Raw genomic sequence first — 26,343 nt, forward strand, 5'->3', positions numbered from 1 at the left:
CCTGTTTCATCCCTCCACATTCACAGAATTATTAATAAACATAACACACAAAGCTCTTGAATAGAAGCAACTCTTACAGAGCACAAGAACAGTACAGAAAATGCAACGTAGCAGAAGTCCCTAGATTAGAATAACTCCTAAGAGTCTTTCACCAGTAACCCTGCCACTATAATCTATTGGACTTTGAACAGCAGTGGATTTGGCAAATAGGAAATCTTTATTCTGTTCAGCAAGGTTTCATCAAGACATCTTCCTTTCGTGCTTTTTAGGCTATCACCTTCCATGCTTCCTAGTAAAATTGCTTGATCATCATCATGGTACTTCGCTTCAAAGAGGAAAATTTCTATTGTGAATCTTTACATCATTTACATGGAAGAAAAAGACTCTCCACCTTTTAGTAAAACACAAAAGCAAACTTAAACGCTTCCAAACTTGCTCAAGCCTCGCCTGCATAGAAAGCCCATTTTAAAAACAGGTTTCAACTCACAAACAGGAATGACATAGCTTAGAACAACTGTCAGGTTGTCAGCTCTCAGAGAGTCATGAAACAGCTACTGAGCTGCTACAACATACAGCATATCATAATAAGGTAAACTGTCACCAGCTTCAGTTTGCCTACAAGACATGTCATCTGTATATACTGGTATTCAGCAGCTGAGTTGTAAATGGCTTAACTGCCTGTGAATCAAGGACAAGACAGACAACAAAGACAGAAGCACTGTTGCCATTCTAAGAGACATGCTTGCTCTCCAGCTGTGCACTAAGGCCACCGCAATCAAATTAATCTGAAGAGCTACACAGAATTGCTGTCAATGCACAACTAAACTCCATTTTACCCCTCTAAATCTGTTCAGCTATACTAGCAATAGTAGTACATCACTGACCCTATAAATAAGCTTGAAGAAAGCTGCCAGTGTTGAGTACCACATCAAGCCCAGTTCTAAATGCACCTATGCAACACAGCACTTAAATGACAGCCTGCTGACAGCACTTTACTTCCAAACTTCCCGAAATCTACTTCCAAAGTAAGTTCTCCTACCATGAGCTAATCTAATGATAATAGCAGAAGTTTCAGAAGACAGCATATGTAGAATTACCTGTAGACAAAATTTATGCAGATCCAGAAGCAACTTAGCATTTGTTATGTGACTTATACCAAGTCAAATGGTCGATCTTTGTAATATCATGATGATACAAATCCATTTATTTCACTCATTGCTGTAGTTGTCCATTCTTCCTTGTCTTTTTTGAAGATGCATGTAACACTTGCCACCTTTCAGTTACTGAGGATGTTCCCAAATTGCCATGTCTTCTCAAAGACGATAGGGAGAGGTCTCACAATCGTGTCAGCCAGTTCCTTGGGTCCTAAGAGTCTGTATATGTCCTTTTTACTTAAGTACTCTGTAACTTGATCTTTCTCTACCATGAAAGGCATCTCTCTCTGCCTCTTAAATTCTGCCACACCTAAGAACAGGCCCTATCAGTGAAAGCCAAAGCAGAGAAAGTGTGGAGTTCCTGAGGTCCCCACTGCACCCCCATGTTGTCACACAACGCCTACTCCACTCAGCAGCAGGGCCATGCTCTGCTTACTCTTCCTTTGGCTGTCCACATATTTAAGAGCTCTCCTGTTGCCCTCCACATCCCTCAATTTCAACTCCAACCAAGCTTTGGCTTAATTCCATTCCTGCACATGTAAGAATATCAGTACCTTTCGTAGACTTCATTTTTGCTCAAGTCAGGCGCTGTTCCTGCAGCCTAACAGGCTTACTGTCATGCCTGCTATTTTCATGAACATGCTCCTTTGCCCTTCACAGCAGCCTCTTACAGGACACCACTTACCAGTTCTCTAAACAAGGTAAAATTTAAAAAAAAAAAAAAAAAAAAAAAAAAAAAAAAAAAAAAATTAAAAAAAATCTTAGTGTGCTAGTTGCCCTCCTCACTTCACTCAGGATCTGAAACCCTACTATCTCATGGCCACTACAGCCTGGGCTGCCACTGACTATTACCTCCCTGATCAATTCCTCTTTATTTGCGAGTAGCCGATCCAGCAAAGCATTTGCCCTAGCTGGTCCTTCCAAAATCTGTGTCAAAATATTGTCCCAAACACCCTGCAGAAATCCGCTGAATTGCTTGTATGCTGCTGTGCTGCCCATCCAGCAGAATGTTTCAAGTAGTCTTTGAGAACAAGGGCCTTCCACTAGCAGATGTCATCCAGTTGCTTGGAAGGTTCACCCTCTTCCTTTTTTAATCAGGCTGTCTATAACAAATGCCCACCACAGTATTCATGACTGCTGCCCTATCCTCTGATTCTGAGGCATACAAACTTGACAGGCCTACCACCCATCCCATAGCAGAGCTCCATGCTTCCAAGTCATTTCTTTGTGTAGAGCACAGCCTTCCCTCCTTGGCTTCCCTGACTGTCCGTCCTGAAGAGACTGTTACCCATCTATTGCAGCAGTGAAATATTCTGAGCTACCCCACTGCATCTCTGTAACCCCAATGAGGTTACAGCTCTATGACAGAGTACAGTCTTCTAATTCCTCCTTTTTGTCTTCAAGACTTGAGAAATTGGAATAATGGGATCTCAAACACAGTGCGAGAGGGCCCCCTTCCCCTACTCAACCCAATCACATTGTCTGTTGCAAACCCCACTCTCCAAAAAGCCCAAGACCTGGATGGCTACTTATTCCCCTAGAAGTTCTGTCCAAGTTAAGTTGCTGACGTGCCACTGTGGCCATTCCAACTGGTGCCTGTGACACATCACCATCATGGTTGTGCCAACTCCAAACAGCTCTCTGGACTCTCAGGACACCCCATTATTGGCCAACTGTTCCATTAAACTGACAGGTTTGCACATCTTGGTCATTGGTGCTATCCATGTGTTTGTTAAATAAGAAGCTGGACACAAGCCTATTCCACCTCGCTTCAAGACGTCCTACTTGACAAGCAATTTCACCTGCTGTCCTTTGGTTCCCAAACATAGTTCAATCACCTTCTGAACTAAGGATCCATCAACGTGCTCCCTCCTTCTATGCTGTGGTCCAAAATGCTCATACTGTATTAGGAACCAAATTAGTTGTACACAAACTTATTTCTCCTTAACCACTATCACACAGCTCTAAAATGCAGTATCTTGTTCCATTTCCTACCATTTAGTCTGAATGTCGCTCAGTACAAGACACTAATACAAATATTCTCTCATATTTTACAGTGTACTCAGTCTACAGCAAAGGTCACTGCATTTGTATATTTTTCTACTGTTACGAAAAAGTGAAAAAATACTTTAAACAAGTACGGGTCTCCATGGAGTGTTAAGATAGACAATTATAAGAAACTTCACCAAGAAGCAAATATATTCTCCTATTATTTAGGATTCATCTTGGAGAGCACATCTATGACCTTGTATCCAGACAAAGGTTGAGTAAGGTTCAAGACTTTTGTGTTTTCTATATTAACATTGTAGATGTATTTCTGCCCATTTTAAACACCATTCTCCTATCAGGAAGTATTATCTCTAGCATGAATATGCCCTCTAAACTATATATACACACAGCTGTTTAAATACCAGATGACAAAGTCACAGGTATTTCAACTATACATAATAAATAGGAACATTTGGTCCTTAAATGCATGGTGCACCTCTGCACCAGCTGTACAGATTAACTGCAATTGCAAATTAGAGCAACAATACATGCAATTAAGCATTTGGATCATATCAGTTATGCACCTCATCATGTTATGCACTTAAGCAGTCAGCAATGAAGTCCACTGACATAGTCTATCTGCCAGTGAAGTCAGATCAAAAACATCACCACTCACCAGAACTGCTGGAGGGCAGCAAAGGCATAGGAACAGTGTACTCATGTCATGAAAATGGGAGTCAAATAGGAGCAGGTTGCTTGGATCATAAAAACAGATTCTAGTTTACTGATCTTTCCCCAATTTTAGACTGAATGTAGCCTTCACAGCAGAAGTCCATTTAGAAACATACACACTCCATCAGCAAAATGAGAAATTAATGCTACGCTAGCATTCTGGATGTCAGTCTGATTTATAAGGTTAATAGCTTTTCCTCATGCATTGTACAACTTAAACTTGTCAATCTCAGGTTCATAGTTATGCATGCACATCACAATTACACATATAAACGTTTACATATGCTTCCACACACAGCAAAGGTATCCCAACACCACTGAAGTAACTCTAATACAGAAGACAGAATCGAGTTACTTATGAAAGCTTTCCAGATACACATGTTAAAGATGCCAATGCACTGCTGAAAACCCTGAGCAGACAAGAGAGCCACAATGAAATCAAACTACTGCCAGAAGTTGGAAACAGCTTGAGATCTACTTCTCAGAGTCCCCAAGTCATAAAACAGAACCTTTCTGAAAGTCATAAGCAACAGTTTGTGCTCAAAAGATTGCCCTTATGTAATCAGCACTGTTCAGCTCCTATTTATGTTTTGTTGATATTTGTGTCAGAAGAAAACATACTCATGAGAATCTATCCAGAACAAAAGAAGCAACCAGTGAACCATTTGCCCTTGCATGTTCTGAGTTCTTCTCAGTCTCTTTAAAGGCCAGCCCCCACAAATGAATTATCAGACTTGGGGACAGATGGAATCAAGCACTTTTCCATTAAACTGTGCTTTGTTTGAAACATAACCAAGTAAAACAACTCCTTTAATACGGAAAGGAAGAACTCTTAAGTTTTCATGCTATGTTCTGTATCAAACCAGAGATCTGAAATAACAGCAAGTGCTAGTAACTGTTTTTATAATACACCAGTATCTAAAGTTAAGATTTCCCTCAAACCACCATTTCAAGTTATCCTAAAAAACTTCCTTTTGTCTTACAAAACATCAAATACTTTGTTTTGAAATTATATGAACAAGCTGTGAAGACACAGGTTCAAAAGGGTTAGTTGGAAAAATAGCTGAGTAATCAGACAAGACAGCTCAATGTAGTTAGGTCAGCTCAGCACTCCAAGTTCGGAGGTATGACCATGAGTGGAAGGCAGATAATAAGTAAGGTGAAAGTGTGAGCTTATTAAGACTTAAGATTCTTAAAACTGTAATTCATGTTACTGTTTTTTCCACAACTATTCTGTGTGCCTCTGAACTGTTCTTATCTATGTCAACAGCAGAAAGGTCAAAGATAGAGAACTTTAAATGGGTGTTAGTACCCTCCTTGAAAGCACTTTTGAGGCAGCTTCAAAGGACCCTAACGCCAAGATCCACACAAACATTATAAAAAAAAACAGACTAGCTGTAACTTGAGATACTTAGATCAGTGAACAACCTGCTACATTCTCTTTTCTTCTTTGTTTGGTTAAAGAAAAGCTTTCTTCATGATGAACAGAGTAAGCCAAAGATTCTTTCGTTATTGTTACAAGAAATAATGCCAGCTCTCATTCCTCTCCACATCCTCAAGTAAACTCAACACAGGGGGCCCAAAACCTTTAGTTCCTTTACAGAAAGCTTCACAGAAGAGGTTAGGGCTAAACAAATGCCCTTCATGAAGGGAAAGGTAAAGATGACTGCATTACAGTCAGACCAACAAAAGGCACTCTTTGAGTGAATTAATTGGCTAACACTTATTTTACCTGTGCCAGTTGCCAATAAACCCCTTGAGTGGAGGTTCTGTGTACAAAGTGGACTACTTACAAGCAGAGTGAAAGCACAAGCAAGAGAAAAGGAATTGAAGTACCCTTAAAAGCAAAACTTGCATCCACAGAGCGCATCAGTCCTGACTACCAATTGGATGACTAAATTTGTCAGTACATTAAGTAGTTTAGAAGATCATTAACAAGGCTGGACTGTTCTCGATTTTATAAGCAATCTTGAAGTTATTATTTAAATTTACATTTTTTTAATAATTAAGTAACACTGAACAGTAAATTGTTTACACAACTGTAACTGTTGAATAAATTTCCTTTAAGAACTGCATTACCTTCTGGTGTTTAATGTTGACAGCACATGAATACCATTGTTAAAAATATATCAAATGTGCTCACTGGAAAATACTACCTGTTTGCCTACTTATAGGCTCTACATACTTTTACAAGGCTCAATTAACAAGACCAGAACATGGACCTAGGTGGCTATGCCTAATATAACAAGTAAACTGAATATGCCTGGAACCTTTACATGGCACTAAGGCCAACCAGCACAGACAGATGGCATCCATACCATTAAGCTCTGACTCTCAGCTAGAGTGTTAACCTGGCTCTTAATTCTTCCAGATTCACGGCTCAGGGAAATTGTTATCACACTTGGGAAGTGACAGATGCCCTGGACCAAAGCTGTATCAGGGATGGTTTTAACAGTTTTAGAGTAGATAACCAAGTTCCAGAGCCCAAGAGCTTTTCGTATCACTGTTTTATTCATACCTACAAAAAATAGCCTAGTAGTACTAAGGAACATGAACAAAAGCAAAATGGGGAGTCAGTACTGAGAAGTCAAAAGGCACATCTAGGAAATCACTGCAAATACTGTATTTGCTCAGTTAAGTGGTCACGACACATGTACTTTGTAAGACACAACAAAAGACGCAAACTGCGTTTTTGTCTTACATGAGCAGCAAAACATCATTGTTGTTCATTTGCTCTACTAAAGCATGCTATAGAACAAGGAATTAACCAAGTAAGATTTAGAAGAATGAACGAACAGATGAAAGAGGTTATTAGATAATCTCATCGTGATACCTAGTTAGCCAGTAGATACAGAAACTGCATGACCAAAAAAGCACATGGTATCTACCAAGCACTGAACACAAAAATCCATCTATTACAGCACACTTCGAAAAGCTAAGCCCAAGACATGGCAATCTGCTAAGGTTCTCATTGAAGTGAGATCCCTCACTATGCCTCAACAACAGGGCTACAGGCTACAAAATACCCAACTTTGTCCACTGACTTGCTGCAACAGAACTACACTCTGCAGTCAAAAGTAGAAATTCCTGATCATTAGAGATGCACTACTTAATTAAAATCTGTTTTCAGTGACCAGGCTTCAGCAGATGGCTTCTCCTGTTCACTAATACCATGTGAAGACAGCTTTGTCCAACAAACATTTGTTTTCATTGTTACCTTGCTTTCATTGTACCATTGTTACCATGTTTGGCCTTGCCTTTTAGCTGTTTTCAATGCTATCTGAAATAAAGATCATCTTCAGTTAAAACAGTCTTTGCTTCTGTATCTGAAGTGACATGCCTGATTTCTTTTGCAGTTCTGATAAATGCACAGTGTCTTGAAGCTATATAAAAGCGATGCCAAGGAATCCCAAGAGGCTGATTTTCTTGGAATAATCTTAAGTCAACAAAGCTTGATTCAAAATCCATCTTTATTCCCTCCTCATCTAAATCTCAGCTTGACAGAATGTTCCTTATTAGCTACTTAGGAGCGGCCAAACTCATGCCTTCAGGTCAGCAACATAATCAATCATCAAGAAAAGAATATAAAATAAGCAGCAGCATTCAGGCTCCCTCACAAATTCACAGCTCCCACAGACAGACACTTCCAACTCCCTCTTAAAGAAAAAGAGGAAAAGAAGCAGGTAATTCAACCTTTCCTTTGGACACACCAACAAAAATGACCAGAAGATTGACACAGTGTTCTGTATTTGAGTACACGACAGTCAGTCAGTAGTAAAAATGCCCAGAATGATTCAATATGGGCTGCCACAGGTAATAAATGACACAGGCTTGTTTTATACAGATGCTCAAATATGTTGTGACGACTTCGTAATCATACTTTGAGAACACATTTTTCCAATAAAGCCTATTAAAAAAAAAATCCTGTTCCTCTCCACCCTCAGCCTCTCATTCTCACCCTCCATTGTTTGCCACACCCTCAGCAGTAAAAGAACAGTTCTTTCGGGATTGTAATGAAGGAAAGGGAACGCTGAAATGCTCTTTGTTAAAATAAATTTTATCTTAAAAAATATATGGTCCCACTTCATCCCCATCTCAGTTCTGTTTACAGAGCATAGCTAAGTATAACTGTAAACAGCTTTTTTTTTTTAAAGTGTGTTTATTCCTAGATTGTATTTCTGCTATATTTCAGTATTTGCTACAGCAAACTGTAAACATCTTAACACCAAACTGCAAAAGAACAGTGTAAGGGTGTTTATAGAAAGAGTTCATCATTCCACAGCGATCCTCTTTATTTAAGTGTTATTTCCACTTCATATCCATATTTGATTAAAGTAATTATACATTAAAAAAACATTCCTTCTGATTTTCTTGAGTTAGTTTTTCCAAAATATTACTTTCTGGCCAATGCATTATTTCCCATGATCAGGTTAAGGGATTTAGACTATCAATTCTATATAAACACATACCAAAGAAGTAGATCCAACCACTTACAGCCCACTGCAGCTTGAGTCTAGCTCTAAACAGCAGGCAGTATCAGAAGTAGTTCCATAAGCATACCAGAACTTGCATGCCACACATGTGAACACACTTCCTCTGATCTCTCCTAACAGATTTGCTCCACTACAGCATCCACCTTTACTTTTTTCCAGTCTGCTTTGTCTTCCAAAAGTTAATTTATGAATTAGTATAAAGAACAGAAGTTTTCTCAGTTCAGGTTCTGTGTCTTGTTTCCAGCTGAATACAAAGTTTTAAATCAGTTACTCCCTCTCAACCTGTTACTACAAGGCAAGTCTATGCAGCTACTTAAAACAACACAAGCTAAGGCTACACAGCAAAAGAAACTGTGTGAATTCATCATAATGAAGAAAACTGTATGTTTCCTCATTACTTCTGCCTTCTTTTGCCCTTTTAGTGCTTCTATTAAAGTCTGTCATTGTGTTCACGTAATCTTGAAAAGAAAAAACACCATTTCCATACTGTAATGGCTTTGCTTATTTGCCTCATTCCAGCTTCCTACCAAAAAATGAAAGCCCTTCAGTAAAGAAAATTTGTCACCTTTTCCAAGGCTCTTCTCTTTACTGATATAATACTTTCTCAGAGCCATGGTAAAAACCTCAAGCAGCATTTTTACTCTATTCCACCACTAAATTTCAACACAGTTCTTGTATTTTAAAAAAGTTACTAATCTTCAAAAGAGGGATGACATTTTCTTAAATGCTAGTATCATCCATCAGCCATATGTTGCCCTAAATGACAGGCCACATGTTAGTCCATTACTAGCTTCAAGTTTTGTTCAACTTGGATTTTTTTGGATGACTGCACAAACCTGATACTTCACAAAAAGTCATTGCTTTTCAGGTTTCCACAGAGGAGTAACCTAATTTGCTGTTAAAGCAAAAAACCTAGAAACACTATAGCAGGAACCAGAGAGAAAGCGAGTTATGAAATCAATCTTTTGGCACAGCAGCTTTTCCAAACCTTCTTAATATACCAAGCACCACAAAACCAGTGTGGAAGATGGAACTAGAAGAGCAGCTCACTGTCCAAACTGCAACTAGCCATGAAAAACTCAACCCTGACTCCTTCTGAAGACACTGCAAAAACCTAAGACGTAGTAATGGACATGAGTAAGAAAACTAGGCCCAAGATTGTCCAAAAGAAATTCTTATTTTCAATCAAAAATAAGCTTTTGTCTGTATCAGAAGACAGAGCTTTGGAAGTATTGGAGCCATGACGATGTTTGAAATCACTGGTTGATCCTACAAGAGAAAATGCTGTTTGAATTGAGTATATTCAGAAACAAGCAGTTTTATTTTTGAACAATATTCATGTTTTTCTTCAAGTTTAGCAGAAACCAAAACTCTTCCCTTTCACAGAAAAACTGATTTTACAGGCCAGACCACCTCTTTACCAAATTTGTAGGGAGAACAAAATTGCATTGAAGACGAGAAGAAAATGTCATACTTTTCACAATCTCCTTAAATTGTGCCTGAAGACTATCCTAGGTTTCATGCAATGCAGTTTTTTCAGCTGGTTTCAAAACTGTCCCAAAACTGCTGGCAATAAGAAATAAACCCACTGTCAATACAGGTCTGTTACGTGTCGATGCTTGTGGGACAGCTTTTGTGCCTCAAGTAATTCCTTGGACTCAATCCACTATTCTTACCACTTCTGCATGACTGAGCCATAAGCAATTAAGATCTTCCACATTTGCATAGAGAGATGCAGATCTCCTGAAACAAGTGCAAACTGGAAAGAATTCAAGAATGCACTTCACAAAGACGTTAATCCTTTCTTTGCCATCACTGTCCCTTACTTCCCAATGAAAGTGCATACAGTATCATTATGTGATCTGGGTGTAACAAACACCTTGGAGGATATCTGTCCTTACTCCCCACCCACTTTTAGCCCAGAGTATTTCACTGATTCAGCTTTTGTGCACAAAAGCCCCTACACAGTTGCATGTGGACAAGTGATTGAAGGAATTTGCAGTGGAGAAGACAGGACTAGAAGTGAGATCCAAGAAACAGGCTGTAGTTCCAGATCTTCAGTCAAGTTTTTCAAAGCTGTAAACAGCAAATGAACACTCCACCCCACCAAATCTTGTTCACAGGCCTTTGCTGAGACATTTGCTACTGAGAAGCAATATAGGCTAGTGAATATTGCCACTAATCTAACTGACTGAGCAAAAAAGGGAAACTCTCTCTGTTACCAATTTATAAATATCAGTACTGATCTCCTTTATCAATTGCTCTGATGCTTACTCATTAAAAGTATTCAGGAGGAAAGACATAACTTTTCATAAACAGTTAATTTTCCCTTTACTTGTAGAGCCAATTTCTTGTTCCTCTCATCCCCTGGAAACTTGCCTTCCCTGGTGTTACACATTAGCTGTTGCACAAGTGCTGCTACTGCTGGTACTCTGCTGCTTCTGCAAATCAGGACTTGAAGATTTACTCACCTGTTTGAATGGAACAAGAAGAAAGATATTTGACCAAGGAACAGATACCAGATTTGGGGAAATGCGCTAACAAGGACATTTAACAGAGCCACTTTTCCTACACCAGAATACAACTCCTCAAGTGATATAAATTCTGTTTGTTTCTTCCACTGCCAGGCTTGAATTGTCTTTCCCTTTCATGGTGTCCTCAGAAAAAAAACTGAGCTACGCATGCCAGAAGGGAATCAGGGGTTAGTTCAAGCTAATGGAAAAGAAAGCCATTAGAAGTTGCACGCAATAAATGATACAACAGGTCAAAAATTCAGCACCAACTTTCCCAAACATACAGACAAGTGAAACAAAGAACCCCACACACCCAAAACAAAACAAAGAACATGTGTAGCCCAAACAGAAACCCAGCATCATTAAAACAGGTTTCCTCTCTCAGGTAAGAATAATTTTTTCACAATGAACAGATAAACCAAATGAAAAGAAGGAATTCTGAAGGGGAGGAAGGAACTGCTACAATCAATTGGACCAGAAACACCCTTCAAGATAAACAACAAAAGGCTATCAAGGCTTTGCTCCTCAGCATTAGCAAAAAGTTAAGTTGGAAAAAAAAAAAAAAAAAAATCAATGGTCAGACAATAAATACACATTCTTCTTTTAGCAAAATAAAATAATTTATTTTCCCTTGCAAGTTAATAGGATGACCACATAGACTCATCTGTAAAGATTAAATTAGTTCAAGACAAAAGAATGCATCACAATCTGAACAAACAAACGCATTTCACTTACCGAAAAAGCAGCAAATTCTGTACCACAAACTACATTTTCACCAGACTGCTGACAAAGCACAAGTTGCATAGTGCCTTAGGGCTGCATTCTTTTCAGCCTTTCTAGCTGTCAGATGTCAAGATACATACAAAGTAATGTAAGCAGTCAACTGCTTGCACACAGTTCTTGAAACCTTCCCTTTTGTGGTTTGTAACTATCATTTTCTGAAAATTACTTGCTCGGTTACATTTTTATCATTTTAGTCTGAAAACTGTCCTGGTTACTATTACAAAAAAAGACAAGTACCAGTGACTGCTTCACAGAATTCAAAATAAAGCAGGTTAGATGTGTTACCCACATGACAAATGAAAACTTAACATTCAGAGCATAAGATTAATCTTCCAGTAACTTTATGAGAACATGACAATCTAGATGGTTACTGGCAAAAAATGTTTTAAACTATTAAAAACTTGCTCTGTTCAAGTTCAGAATAACTGGGGTTTTGCTATATCCCATCTTCTCAGGCCAGTTAGAGCAACTTATTCTCAGGAGACCACAAGTGAACAGAAAGGGTGAAGTACAAAGATGATGGTAGTCAGTCAATTACAATATAGGAGGTAGAAACACAAATAAATTTCCACAAAAAAGTAAATAATTGATTTTGAGGTTTTTTTGTGTGAAGACAGATTTTGGACTCGCTAATCCAGACAAGGGTCTTGGCTGCCCCATTTAATAGCATTCAGCCTCCATCCTGCAAAAGGATATAAATACAACCCAGAAAAACAAGCCTTGAAGTTTTACTTCCCTTTCTACACCTAGGGAAAAACAGCCACAAGCAGTTCTCTCACTACCTTCCATTTAGGTTGTACCTCACTCTCACTACAGAGCCAGACTTTCTCAGTCACATCTTCGTTCTTCCTTCTGTCGGAAACTGAGACAGATTTGAGAACTGAGTCCGATTCCCAGTCAGTTATGGGAACCTCTGTCCAGAAAACAAAGGGAAAACACTGTGGTTTAGTACTGAAAGACTGACTGTGTGCTCACAAAGTGGGCATTCTCTCAGCTACAGCAGAAGCTAAAGCTAGTCCATGGAATATGCCCAGCATGCATCCAGCTGTAGCCTATACCTGTGATATGAACATGTCTCCAGAGAGGAAAGGCATAAGAATAGCCCCAGATAAGCTTCAAGCTAAGGATATCATTAGGTCATGTTGCAAGTCATCACAAAAATCCTAATGATTCAAACAATCCAATATGCTTCCAGATTTTTCCAGAAGGACAAGCGGAACAGAACGCCCTATTGATTTTTCCAGATTAAGTAGCACATGGCACAGTAACAGAGAGAGCACAGGTCGAGAGAGACACAGCATATCCATATCCAAACCTTCTGTGGAATCCACAGGTTTCATAGCCATGCCATCAGTTTTGTGGACATAACTATTGCAAACTCAACCAGAATAATGTTTGTTGAGAGTACTTTTTTTTGAAAGACACCAGAGTAAAAACCAAAGTAAAAGCCTAGAAGTACTTACCAGTTGTGCCCAGTAAGAGTTCCTCATCTCCTTTTGCACGAAGAGATACTAAACCTAAAATAGGGCTAATTTCTACCTAAGTATAAGCTTAAAGTTCACTCCGCAGTTGCAGACATACGCGCTACGTCTCATTGCCTTTCCTAAAAGGTTGCAGAAGGCATGCAACGGAACAGCTGTTGTGTTCCGCTCCAGTGATGGCTACATTTCAATGGTGGATTACAGTGGTCCAGAACCATCCTTACCTAACTCACAGGGGTATAGTGAAGACTGTTTATAAAGCCATACAATGATGAGAAATACAAAGTATCTTTATGAACTCTCATGTAGTCATGCCGGGTAGAACGCTACAAGACACAGAACTTTAAAACTCTACAGTTACAAACCATTGTATTTGTCCTGCTGTTATACTGCAATGTATTTTTATTTGCATTTTAATGTTCTTGCATACATCTCTAGGGCAAGAATCCTATTATCTTAACTATCTCTATTGTCATGTAATTGTTCAGTGCTTTAAAAACCGTAAGTAATAATGAAAACTAATCACATGCAATGTACACTAATTCCTCTGTCTAAATTACAGTAGAAAGTTGGATTCAGTAGTACTAAGGACACTTAACTGAGAAGTTTCTTTAGATGATTTTGTTTGGAGTTTCATTGTAGATTAAAGATTCAGGAAATAATAAATCTGTATTTAAATAAGTGTGCCTGAAGCTTTCTAACAGGTCAGACAACTCAGCAAAATAAAGCAGCAAATACATATACAACCATGAGCACCTACGCCTTTTTTAGTAAAAATTTCCACTCAGGAAACTATGAGCTTTAAGACAAAAACCAAAATACATTCCTTCTATGTAGGAATTCTTCAGCTAAAACAGTTCTTTAGCTAAAAGATGATATAAGTTAGAAATATTAGAATGTAGAGAATGCCTCGGACTAACACCTTCTTAGCTTTAATCACAAATAATTGCCTGTTCTTATACTAATGAGCAAGGCAAAATGGAAAGTAATTTAGACAATTCATTCAGGGTAATAGCTCTGTGAACTAATATTACTGCTGAGAGATTCATTCTCAATTTCCTTGAGTACAACAGCAGAGCAGCAGTAAGTTTTTCACTTCAGGGAGCTTTTCTATCCTATGTAAACATAAACAGAAATCCCATTATCTATTGATAAAAACAACAAAGCAAGGTAAATAAAGTTTCATACATTAACAAGTTCTTATACCAGCCATCAGCTCCCTGGATCACAAATTTAAATAAAACACTTCACTTACTGAAATCAATGAGAAACCTTCCAAATCCTTGCCTTTGGTATTGGGGCATGATCATTATGCAGGAGACATTGTACTTCTGCTGGCAAAGCTTTTCCTGTGGGAAGGAGAAACAGATCAAGTATGTCAAAGCACTGCTGAAGTGGGCAATTGCCTGCACCTGCCACTGTCCTTGTAAAATATCCCAATAAGGTGAACAGATGCATGGGGTCAGTACCAAAGTCAAATAATTCCACATTAATATTTAATTCTAAGAAGGAAGTATCAAACATACCCTTCAAAATATTTTTATTAGTTAACTACTCAGCATCTTAAAGATTAAATACATTGTCTAAACAGCATAATGAAGTTTAAGTGCTATAAAGGAGGACAGGAGGAAGAAGGAAATATTTTCATGCTCCACTGACCATTCTGTCAAGGATATAAAAGTGGAAAATAATATCCATGGTGAAGTTCATTTTGTGCAATTGCTACACTAAATGCCTGCTCATTTCCATCTTTATTTTGTCTACTGTCTCTGAATGAATATGGGACTGGGGTGGAGGGGAGGAACCCCATACCCACAGAACTAGGAAGTCTTACTTGAAGGATACTAACTTCTTCAAAGCAGAATGCTTTCCACCTGAATCCAAATTAAGGCAGAATGCTCAGAAGCCAGAGCTCTTTCAGATGGAATGAAGTCATATAACATACAGGCAATGGAGGCAAATATTATTCTGATTGTTTAAGACAACAGAAGAAAGAATCTAAACTAGGAAGCTGTTCTAACAATGTAAGGTTATAGGTTCTTTCAGATCTATTGATAAAATGGAAAAGCCTTGAAGCCTTGTTACCTTTAAAAGATGACACACAAAAAACCCCCCAAAATCAGCACTAGGTAGTTTTGAGGGAGACCAAATAAATCAACCAAAATTATCCCGGTCAGCAAAACTGACAAGAAGTTGTGGAAAGCACATGGATAGTTTAAGACACCACCTATCACTTCAGCCTCCACACATAAGATATCACCAGACCAGTGATGACACTGACACGATCCTATGCCAGTATGTTGGTTTGCAAACATTTCTTCAGCTGTGAGAGCAGATACCCATGCCATATTTCACAAGGTTTCTTAGTTTCTATGGTATGGTGAAGTATTTCCTCTGTACAGGCTTCCCAAACTCTTAACACCGCTGCTAGTACAAAGTTCAAATCCTGGCAACGTATTTGTAATAAGGGAAGAAAAGCCAGAGTATTTCTGCCAGCAAGTGCACACACATGTTTTTTTTAAAAAAAAAAGCTGGGACGGGAGGAGGGTGGGGAGGAGCAGGATGACACACATGCAATTCAGTTAATAATTTCAGTACTTCAGTGGAATTTGAGATCAAGTTTTTTTTCCTTAGTTTTGGTAGCTAAAACATTTGTGATCATCAGATGTGACAAACAGACCGGCCAAAACCAACAGGGGTGAAGCGGGGAAAGAAAAATGCATCCTTGCTGAAAGAAGGAACAAACATCAAGAGACACTCATCTTAACACTTGCAGTACCTTAAATAAATCTACTAGAAATACTTGCCTATATCAGAGTTGACATGTTTGTATGCCACAAAAACTTCCAACTGACATAAGAGACAGGGCAAATTACGCCTACACATCTCACCGTTACTTTAATCCCAGAAAGGAATTGGTCAGACCCCCAGGAGATAACTATAACATGCAGGTACTCCGACATGATTTTTAAACTTCTTTAAAATATCTTCATAAAAATCACTTCTTAAAGAAAAAAAATTATATACTGAGGGAGGTGGTGATACTAGGGGCAAGAAATACTGAATTTCTGAGTAACTAGACCAATTCCTCACATTTCTTATGGATAAATTGACTGATGGAAGCTTCTCCTGTTGCAGACACATCTAATTATACTTCACCATTATTTTTGGTCACCTTTATCAAGACAGTCCACGTAAGTACTATTTTTTTTCTACAGCAGCCATTTGTTGCTTTAAAATTCAAAGCAAACCCACAACCAATAAAAAGACATCCACTCTAAAGAAGGCATCCACCATAAAGTTAGGCACTGCATTCTTACACTCAGTGCAATGAGTAACTGCATTAGATCAGACCGTATGCAAGAGATGAACACAGCTGGTCATTTATGTCTAAACAGCCAGCTTGAACTGCCAGCCGTAAACCCATGAAAACAGATCAACATTCCCAATACCTAGCACTTCCAGAATTTAAGACTTGGTATACTATTGCAAAAATGATAGGGGGAGGAAAAAGATTTAATTTTCAACTGAAACCACAACACATTCTGGGGAAAAAAAAAACAACACCCACCCCCCCCCCCCGCCCCCAAACCAAAATGAAAAAACACACAAACAAAAAAACCCCAATGCGTGTGGCTGAATGGACATAAAATTTCTCAGTTTGCATCAGTCTTTGAGACAAGAAAGTATGAGTGTAGTTGAGACAATACATATTCTAGTTGAGATTTATAGAGAAGATTTCAACCTTCTGAATTGTTTTTCTTTGCTGTTGGCACAAATATTAAGGAGAGCGGGAAATTACAAATATCAAAGAAAAAAGAACAAACAAGACACTTTTTTTTTTTACCTTAGAGAAATATCCAACTAAATGGCAGCCTTTCTCATCATTTTTTGTAAGGACATAGAAGAGGAATGGTTCAACATCATAATACAAGGTTTTGTGGTCCAGAAAGAGCTTAGCTAACAAACAAAGATTCTGACAATAAATTTTGCTCACATTTCCATCAACCTAGAAAGCAAGACAGATGCAGTTATTTTCAATGCCACCAACACATGAGGACGAAACAACTTCTTGAATCAATCATATCCTAGAAAGAAACATGAACAAGATGGTGTTACAGAAAAAAACCACGTTACGGTTCAGAAGAGAAATGCCCCAGCTTCTTGTTAAGTAAGAATTCTCCAGTTAGTACTAATTACTTCACATTTTTAAGTATCCTCCGAGGATCCCGATTTATTAAACAAAGTAACTTCACCTTTTAATTGTTCAAGTGAGACTTACCTCTTTCATTTCATTCCTGGAATGAAAATGAGTGACTGGCAGACAACAGAAATGCACTAGTTAAAACTACATTTAGTTAAAACTACATTAAACTGTGGTTTGCTAGAAGGTAGGGGTGCACAACAATAAAAAAAAAATAAAACCAAAACAATGAGGTGTATTACATTGAATCGTTAAGGTGTAAGGCCAATGAATGAGTTGCCAATTACATATCAATCACAGCAATGTTTTAGATAAATTAGACAAGACAAAATTTCTATGCTAGACTAAAATACTATTGAGCAAGGTAAGTAAATTTTCAGGCTAGGTACAACAGTTACTCTAGGTATGTTAGGAGTGTAAAAGAGTCAAGCTGTGACTCAGACAGCTACAGAAAAACCAGACACAGACACAGATTTCCTAGATCAATTAGTTACTCCCTGAAAGGGATGGCTCAGTCAAATGTAACAGCATTTTTGAAATAATCTTCTTAATGGAAAGGTTCACTTGTACTGATGTTCTTTGATAAAGTCACTCGTTGTATTTCATTCACAGAGACAGCCAAATGGTATGCACACCACACTGAACAAGAAGCCATATTCTATTCTAATTCATTTTTAGTAAGAATCCTAGTTACAAATACAAGTAAAACCCAACCTTTTGGATATATTTTGGGATTTCAAGGAGACTTTGGTAGTATAGTTGCATTATATGGATTAAAGAAAAAACATTTAATGGACAGCTACCACTCGAGAGCCTATCAAATACATTAAGCTCTCATACAACTCACTCCATTTGACCAGATACTTTTTATTCCTTTTCACACTTATTAGCAAGTGTGCAAATAAAATGCAAACATTAACCAAGTAGAAATCATCACTGGGTAAGCTATAAGCCTGAAACCCCAAATTATGTAAGCTATCTTTTTCAGTAAGAACATTTGTACAGAAATGTAAAAAATTCCTTAAATTCCAGACAAACACAGCTTGTTCATCAGTTTTAAATGCGACGGAAAAAAAAAAAAAAAGAGGAACTGCAACTTCAAAAGCAAGCATCTGACAAGTGTTTCTTGCATGCAGCATAGTAGCAAACTATGTCAAAGTCTTCCCTGAAATCTGTCAAAGTCATGCTATGGGAAGAGGTACATAAATCTTAAATGCCAAACCCATTTCTATTTCTTTCAAAAACAGAAAGAATGAAGGAAACCACAAACCCTTCATTCTATGAAGCAGAAAATAGGTGCACAGAATTGCTGAAAGTATCTGTGAGGACGGACATCAACTGCTGTGTAAGCCTCTACAGTTAGAGTAACAACCAACATTAACCTTGAAAATAAAAAAACCGCTTTATTTCAGAAGTCTTAACATAAGTACTTATTGAAGCACCTAAAATACAGAAAGGGAATAAAAGCAGTGGAGAAAGAGTCGGGACATTGCTTTCACATGCACCTTGTTTTCCATATGCTTTTTGTGTCAATCGCTCACCCACCCCCTCTTTCTCCGAGCTGTATTGTACTTCATTTTAAGAAGTTTTTTATTCACATGTTGGCAGTAGCTAATGAAAATAAACAGAAAAGCAGGATTTGCCTATTGTATGCTGCACAGCTCTTAACACCTGCTAATTAATAAAATGTAAATTTTTTTGGACTGACTAGAACAATTTTATTTCTTGATAGGAAAAGAGTTAAGTCTGTTTACAGCTTAAGTGTTTTGCTAGCAGATCTACAATCTTCAAAAAAACCTGCCCAAGTCAGGAAGGAAGCAATCTTGATGCAGATTGCTATTTTTTTTTTTAAATAGCACAAAAACAAACAAGCGAACCAAATTTTAAGATCTTGTTCTAATTTAAGCAAGGATTTCAAGACTGTGTCTACCATTGTTTGAATAGATAATTGCAATTACCAAGCACGACAGACATTTATACAATATGAAAACACAAGTTTCAAGTAGAATCTATGATACCTGCAATTAAAAAGAAGTTATCAATACACACATCTAAATACTGCTGTTGATAAACATCCTCAAAAGAAGTCTTAGTAACCCCGGCAGTCTCTTCTGTTAATGCAATCAGTAACAACTCTTGAAACACAGGAATGTGGAGGTTAATGCATAGCTTTAGTAACTGCAGGCATGCTATTTGAAACACTGAATTCTCTTGTCCAGGATATCCTTAAAACCCCAAACTTTAACGGAAGTCATCTCCCAGAGAGTAATTTAGATTATAAAAGAATGCATATCCACAAGCTCAACTCTGGACTTTCTAAATTAAAGGCAGTGTGTTCTGGCCAAAGTTGGACTGAACCTCCGTAACCCAACCAGAATGTTTCAGGGCAAATTTCTCAAACATCCAAAAGGAAGGTAAAAGCACTTAGTAGCTACATTTGGTTTTTTAGAGCAATACACAAGAAACTGCTTTGCTTGCTTTTATACACTGGAAGCATCTACATTATGATTAGTGTTCTCCCTATACCCAAGACACTCAAATACCCAGAGATGAGTAAGTGCAAGAGGTACTTTTGCTGAGAAGGGAAAGGCAATCCAGTCAAAGAGCTTCCATTGCAGTCCCCATCTAAGATGCATGCTACACAAAATATCTTAAGATGTTGGGTAATGCATGAAGTGCAAATAAAGAAAGTAAGAATTATGAGAGAACATGGCAGGGTGGAAACAGGACAGGGAAGATGGACTTGTTTTTGCAGTACAAGAAGAATTTCCAAGGAAGTATTTAAGAATGTTAAAGTTTTCACTAGTTCTACAACTGGTCTGTAATGTCTACAAATGAGTTGGCTTTCAGAAATTTTGATTTTTATACACCTACCTCAAATACTGAAAGGTCCTTTCTTCTGTAGATTTCATTGGCTGGAGGGTGAAACCAGCCACATTTCTTTGAGTGCCTTAACAAAATGTTTTTACTTTTCATGTATTTAAGACAGAATTCACACAGGTAAAGCTTTGGTAATCTGTATGAAAATTAGAAAGATATTTTGTACAAAAAAATTGTTAAATTCTGCAAACAAAAAAGTCACCACAAAGTAAAAGGCCCTCCCCTTTCAAATATAAGGTACTATGACTAAATGCTGCTTAAGTTAAAATAAATGAGATCACATTAGAGTGAATTATTAAACATACACATCAGCCATTACAAAAGGAAGATAAGAAACAATAAGATTCAGTCAATCCCAATGAGCCTAATTCAGTAGAGTTGGACTGTGGTCAGCTGTTTTGTGGTCCAGCTTCTGGCAGATCCCAATTACTTCCCCCTTCCCACATTCCACCTAAGCTTTTGCTGTGGTCTCTATCAAAGTAGGCACACTGGAGTCATACCTCAAATTTTATGCTTCTTCCAATAAAGACAAAGGAGGCAACACAGCAGAATATGGGGAATCTCCTTCCCTTTAATTTTCCTTATTTTCTACATGGGGAAGGCTAGGAGATTATTTTTTTTTTCCACTGCCTTCAAAATACTTGGGGGGGAAAGCAAACTGTAGTAGGACTGTACCCCCTGACCTCCACCTAAACTGCCACTTTACTTGAACACAGAAGCCCATCCAAATAGTTTGCATGTAGGCAAAATGTCTCCCTTCCACACACCTCCACCACACAGGCAACATAGACTATTGTACTCCTCCGGGAAGGATTCAGTTCAGACTACATACAAGTAACCCACATGCCCCATTTAAGACAATGCTGACAAGTGTTTTAAATACCAGAAACTGCTCCTTACAGTGAATTTACCTTCATTTTTAAATTATTGAGGCAGTGGAAGACTGCTGCAGACATTAATTAGTCTACAAAGTCTTAGAGCAGAGGACAATGTTTATCTGCTCTGAAGCTACTGGCACATCCTGGGATCACGTTGGGATCATGGCCATGGTTTACACTACTCCAGTATTCTAAGAAAGTTTATCAACAACATAAAAAGTAGTTTGAACTGTTTGTTCCATGATGTAGTCCCACTGCGCTTAGAGCCAAGAACCACACTGCCTCCTAGAGATGCCATCCCACTCTTGCCTCATACTAATAATTATCCATCATTATGCCTCTACCTGGGATTAATTTACTTGATGGAACAGGTAGCTCTCTCTTTCAGAAGATGATATAAATTGAGGGAATAAAAAAGAAAATTAAATAAAATATTAACACTATAAAAGCAGCAGTATAAGAGGAAATAGAAATGCTCTCTACACTTTTTTTAGCCCTTGCTTTTTGTATTACCAATTCACTATATATCCCTCATTCCCACCATGCAAAGATGACTGTATCTAGGAACGAGAAGGATGGTGAGAAAAGGTAGTTTATAATAACGCTATGCAAAGGCATTTTGGAACAGACCATATAACTGGGTTGCTTGCTATAGTAGTAAAGCTTGATAAACATACAGTTCTGAAAATATCTATGTGTGCCACAGATCCAATGGATTCATCAATCATTTATTTTCAGCACATGCAAAATCAGCAGAGATCTGCTGAGTACACATACTAGTTCATGCTCTCTGCCTGACTTCTGGCAAAGGTGGCCAGAAGTGAGACATTGTTGCCACAACTTGCTCACTTTGACTTTATTTATCTAGTATGTTCAAACTTCTCCCTTGTCCCTAGAAAAAGGCAGTTAACAAGTTCTGCATGACAAACAAGATTAATTGCTCTAAATGGCCAGAAGTTGGACATACGTGGTTGTAACATTTTACAAAACAAAACAAAAAACCAAACAAAAACAAAAAAAACCCCAAGCAAAACCACACCAATACACACTGCAAGATTATGTTTACGCAGACCTAGAAATCAGTCTTTGTAATGCATCTTTGATTAGAACTAGTTAAAAAAAAAAAGACAAGACAAATCCTTGTTCGCACTTAGAATTACAAAAGCATATTTACTTTTAAAAGTTATAAATTATAAAAAATTACAAAAAGGTAAGAAAATAAATTACAATTATCACATTAGTAAAAAATCCAACAATGTATGACAATCTTGACAACTCGCTACCTTGCATATTCCTGTGGGTAAGGTGAAGAGTACCAGGTCTGGATCTCATATTTTCCAAACTCAATCACTGAAGGGTATCGCCCACTTGTTTCACCAGTGTTTTTACACCCAATTTTCTGTCAGGTGTAATAAAAGCAAAAAATTAGTTATAAAAAAAGTAAAAGGAAAGTTAGCTTTACAGCATCAATTTCACCCACTGAGGGGGTGAGGAACCTGAAGTATTGAAATCAGTTGCTTAAGTTCTTCCAACCTGGACAGACAGAGGCCAGAGTCTGCAAACAGCCAAATATAAACAGTGAAAATGTCTTTCAAGGTGCCAAGCAACTAAACATGAAGTGAGCAGTGCTTACAAGTAAGTGCATACAAATAGATGGTGCATGGCCCAGCCAAGTAAGAGGCACACTGCCTCAGTTCTCTTCTCCTGCAGCATCTAGTGCGAGGACTTCTCTACAGTTCTGGTTCAAACTCAAAGTTGTCCTTTTGTCAAAACAATGAGGGAGAAGGCATCAGCAGAACCTTTCCAGAGCCCTTGGAATTTACATCATTACAGTCAACAGTATACTAACACACACTAATCTCAGCTATCATATTGAAGTTGAGCCATTCAGAAAATGACTGCTAGACTCCAAAGTGCTGGCAAAATACACAAAAGGAAGAAAGGTGGTGGTGGGGAAGAAAGTCATCACCATGCCACAAATTTTAGAAATCTTACCACCTGACATTGTTGGACTGCATATGAAAGACAAAGAAAGGAAGAGGTGGAAACCATTTCCACAAGCAAATGGAAGTACAAACTAATAATGAAGTTGAATCTTTAAACTCGGTTTGAGTTTGTTGGTTAACACACTCTGAATTAAGACTACAAAAATGTCACTGCATTGACCCATAGCATGTAATGTCAGTTCTTGTATCCTAAACCTGAAAAAAAATAAGTGACTTCCATTACTGAAAAAAGTACAAGACATACTCATTTATAATGCAATTTTATAAAAAGCAACAGTTGAAATATTACATGCACCTCCCTTCTGACCCAGGTTCTTAAAGACACTGGTTGCTCATTTCACAGACACAGAACAGTAGAAGTCTGTTTTGCTATAGGAAGATTCAGCTGCTATGTCCAAGCTTTAGATTACCACTACATAACTTAAAGAAGAAGATTAACACCACCTGGTATAAACAGTTTTAGGTCAGATTCACAGAACCACAGAATCACTACGGTTGGAAAAGACCTGTAAGATCATCAAGTCACCACCACCATGCCCACTAAACCATGTCCCCCAAGGCCACGTCCACACGTTCCTTGAACGCCTCCAGTGAGGGTGACTCCACCACTTCCCCAGGCAGCTTATTCCAGTGTCTCACCACTCTCTCAGTAAAGAGATTTTTCCTAATATCCAGCCTGAACCTCCCCTGGAGCAACTTGAGGCCATTTCCTCTTGTCCTATCACATGTCACTTGGGAGAAGAGACCAGCACCCACCTCTCTGCAACCCTCTTTCAGGTAATTGTAGAGAGCAATAAGGTCTCCCCTCAGCCTCCTCTTCTCCAGGCTAAACAATCCCAGCTCCCTCAGCCGCTCCTCAGAAGACTTGTGCTCCAGACCCTTCACCAGCTTCGTCGCCCTTCTCTGCACACCCTCCAGCACCTCAATGTCCTTCTTGGAGTGAGGGGCCCAACACTGAACACAGTCTTCGAGGTGCGGCCTCACCAGAGCCGAGTACAGGGGCACGATCACCTCCCTGCTCCTGCTGGCCACACTATTTCTGATACAAGCCAGGATGCTATTGGCCTTCATGGCCACCTAGGCACACTGCTGGCTCATATTCAGCCGGCTGTTGACCAACACCCCCAGGTCCTTTTCTGCAGGGCAGCTTTCCAGCCACTCATCCCCAAGTCTGTAGCGTTGCATGGGGTTGTTGTGACCCAAGTGCAGGACCCGGCACTTGGCCTTGTTGAACCTCATACAATTGGCCTTGGCCTGTCCAGATCCCTCTGCAGAGCCTTCCTACCCTCGAGCAGATCAACACTCCCGCCCAACTTGCTGTTGTCTGCAAACTTGCTGAGGGAGCACTCAATCGCCTCATCTAGATCATCGACAAATATATGAAACAAGACCGGCCTCAAAACTGAGCCCTGGGGGACTCCGCTTGTGACCAGCCACCCACTGGATTTGACTCCATTCACCAAGACTCTCTGGGCTCGGCCATCCACCCAGTTTTTTACCCAGCGAAGAGTGCACCTGTCTAAACTACGAGCCACCAGCTTCTCCAGGAGAATACTATGGGAGAAGACAGTGTCGAAGGCTTTACTGAAGTCCAGGTAGACAACATCCACAGCCTTTCCCTCATCCACTAGGCAGGTCACCTGGTCATAGAAGGAGATCAGGTTGGTCAAGCAGGACCTGCCTTTCATGAACCCGTGCTGGCTGGGCCTGATCCCTTGGTTGTCCTGCAAGTGCCCTGTGAGCGCCCTCTAGAACAACCTCTCCATAATCTTCCCTGGCACCGAGGTCAGGCTGACAGGCCTGTAGTTCCCTGGATCCTCCTTCCAGCCCTTCTTGTAGATGGGCGTCATGCTGGCTCAGGTACTTTCACTGCTAGATAAAGTCTATAGTACTTAAACTCAAAAAGTGTGTTAAATCATTGGGTAAAACAAAGTTACGAACTCACTACACCCAGTTTCCTACAAAACAGTATTTGCTAGGACAGACTTAACTTTTCACAGTGGTTGCTTTATCCGCAGAGGAAAATCATCAGGTACATTCTTATTGACCAACATCCTCTCAGTCCTGACCAGGATGTCAGCTGTGCTCAATCTCTATGCTTAATCAGTGGTAGTCCTGTGTCCAAAATGCTCCAGTATATCTTTCAAATATCTATCTCAAGTGTCACTTATCATCTGACCCATTCCAGTGTGATGCCTTGCATCCTATCTAGGAGAATGTAAGTGTATATATGGTGTCTCCCACATTAAATTCACAGCAGGCACAACATACCAGATAAAAAGTAGTATATTAAAAATGAAGATGAGTAGACACATGAAAATGAACTGAGTTTTTATTTACAGAAATAACTACATTTTATGCAACATGATTCTTACCTCCAGGGAAAGTTCTCGAGCCTGCTTAAATACTTCCAAATCCTCCTGTGTAACAGTGTCCTTGCTTCCCACCAGAAATACATCCGTATTTTCTTGTTTGATGCTTAGTTTGATTTCAGTATCTGTTATTTAAAACCAGCAAAAAGTTTATTCACAGACATGAAGGTTACACGTGCCTTACCAAAATGATACTCCTACATAGGATTGTAGCAACTATGGCTGTTGTGACTTCCCATTTTAACTAAATTTGGGATTACTAAGTAACAGAAATGAAACCTTCCCCCCTTCTTGTTTTATAGTTTGCTGTTGCATGAGCTGTTTTTGCACTTGCTTGTCTGCCTGTATAAGCCTTTACAGTCCAGTTCTACTGAATTAGTTTTGAACCTCATGAAATGTAGTATATTCTATCACTAGAACTATGCTACCTGATAAATTCCAGTATACTCTACAAGGCAAAAATAAAAATTAGAGAAAAAAGTTGCCCTTAAAAGCTGGAGACCAATGCTAAGCTAAATCTACATTCAAACATATTTTTTCTTAAATAAAAGTAATTATAAAAAAGGTAGTTCACAGCAGTACAGATCAAGTGTTGTGGAGACTGTAGCAGGATGGAATTGTTCATGAAAAAGCAATGGAGCAGAAGGAAATGAATTGAAATGCCCACCATTATAAGCACTGACAGCACACAATCATGATGACAGCTCTACTGCCAGAGAAAAGGAAGTAGCATGAAAAGTGGCTACTCATGCGGTACTACACAGCCATAAGCAACATTATGAAGGCATTTGGGGCTCCTAGTGTCACTACAGATGCAAAAAATAAAGAGGTGGTGTGATATTAGTCAGGAAAAAAAAA

The 26,343-nt window shown here is 38.8% G+C and overlaps 1 protein-coding gene across 6 annotated transcripts in view; it reads right to left on the bottom strand.

The window, feature by feature from the left end:
- KAT6B (lysine acetyltransferase 6B) overlaps positions 1-26,343 on the bottom strand; it is a 104,364-nt gene that overhangs the window by 16,363 nt on the left and 61,658 nt on the right. For 4 of the 6 annotated variants that reach the window (XM_059821023.1, XM_059821021.1, XM_059821020.1 and 1 more), the window contains 5 exons: positions 25,489-25,610; positions 22,391-22,506; positions 20,224-20,365; positions 16,993-17,154; positions 14,401-14,494 (listed from right to left, as the gene is read on the bottom strand). In XM_059821023.1, coding sequence (XP_059677006.1) covers positions 14,401-14,494; positions 16,993-17,154; positions 20,224-20,365; positions 22,391-22,506; positions 25,489-25,610 — 636 coding nt within the window. The remainder of the gene's footprint in view (positions 1-14,400; positions 14,495-16,992; positions 17,155-20,223; positions 20,366-22,390; positions 22,507-25,488; positions 25,611-26,343) is intronic. The other 2 variants (XM_059821022.1, XM_059821024.1) reach the window with 2 other exon arrangements.

This window comes from Gavia stellata, chromosome 9 (assembly GCF_030936135.1).
Source record: "Gavia stellata isolate bGavSte3 chromosome 9, bGavSte3.hap2, whole genome shotgun sequence".
Classification (NCBI taxonomy): domain Eukaryota; kingdom Metazoa; phylum Chordata; class Aves; order Gaviiformes; family Gaviidae; genus Gavia; species Gavia stellata.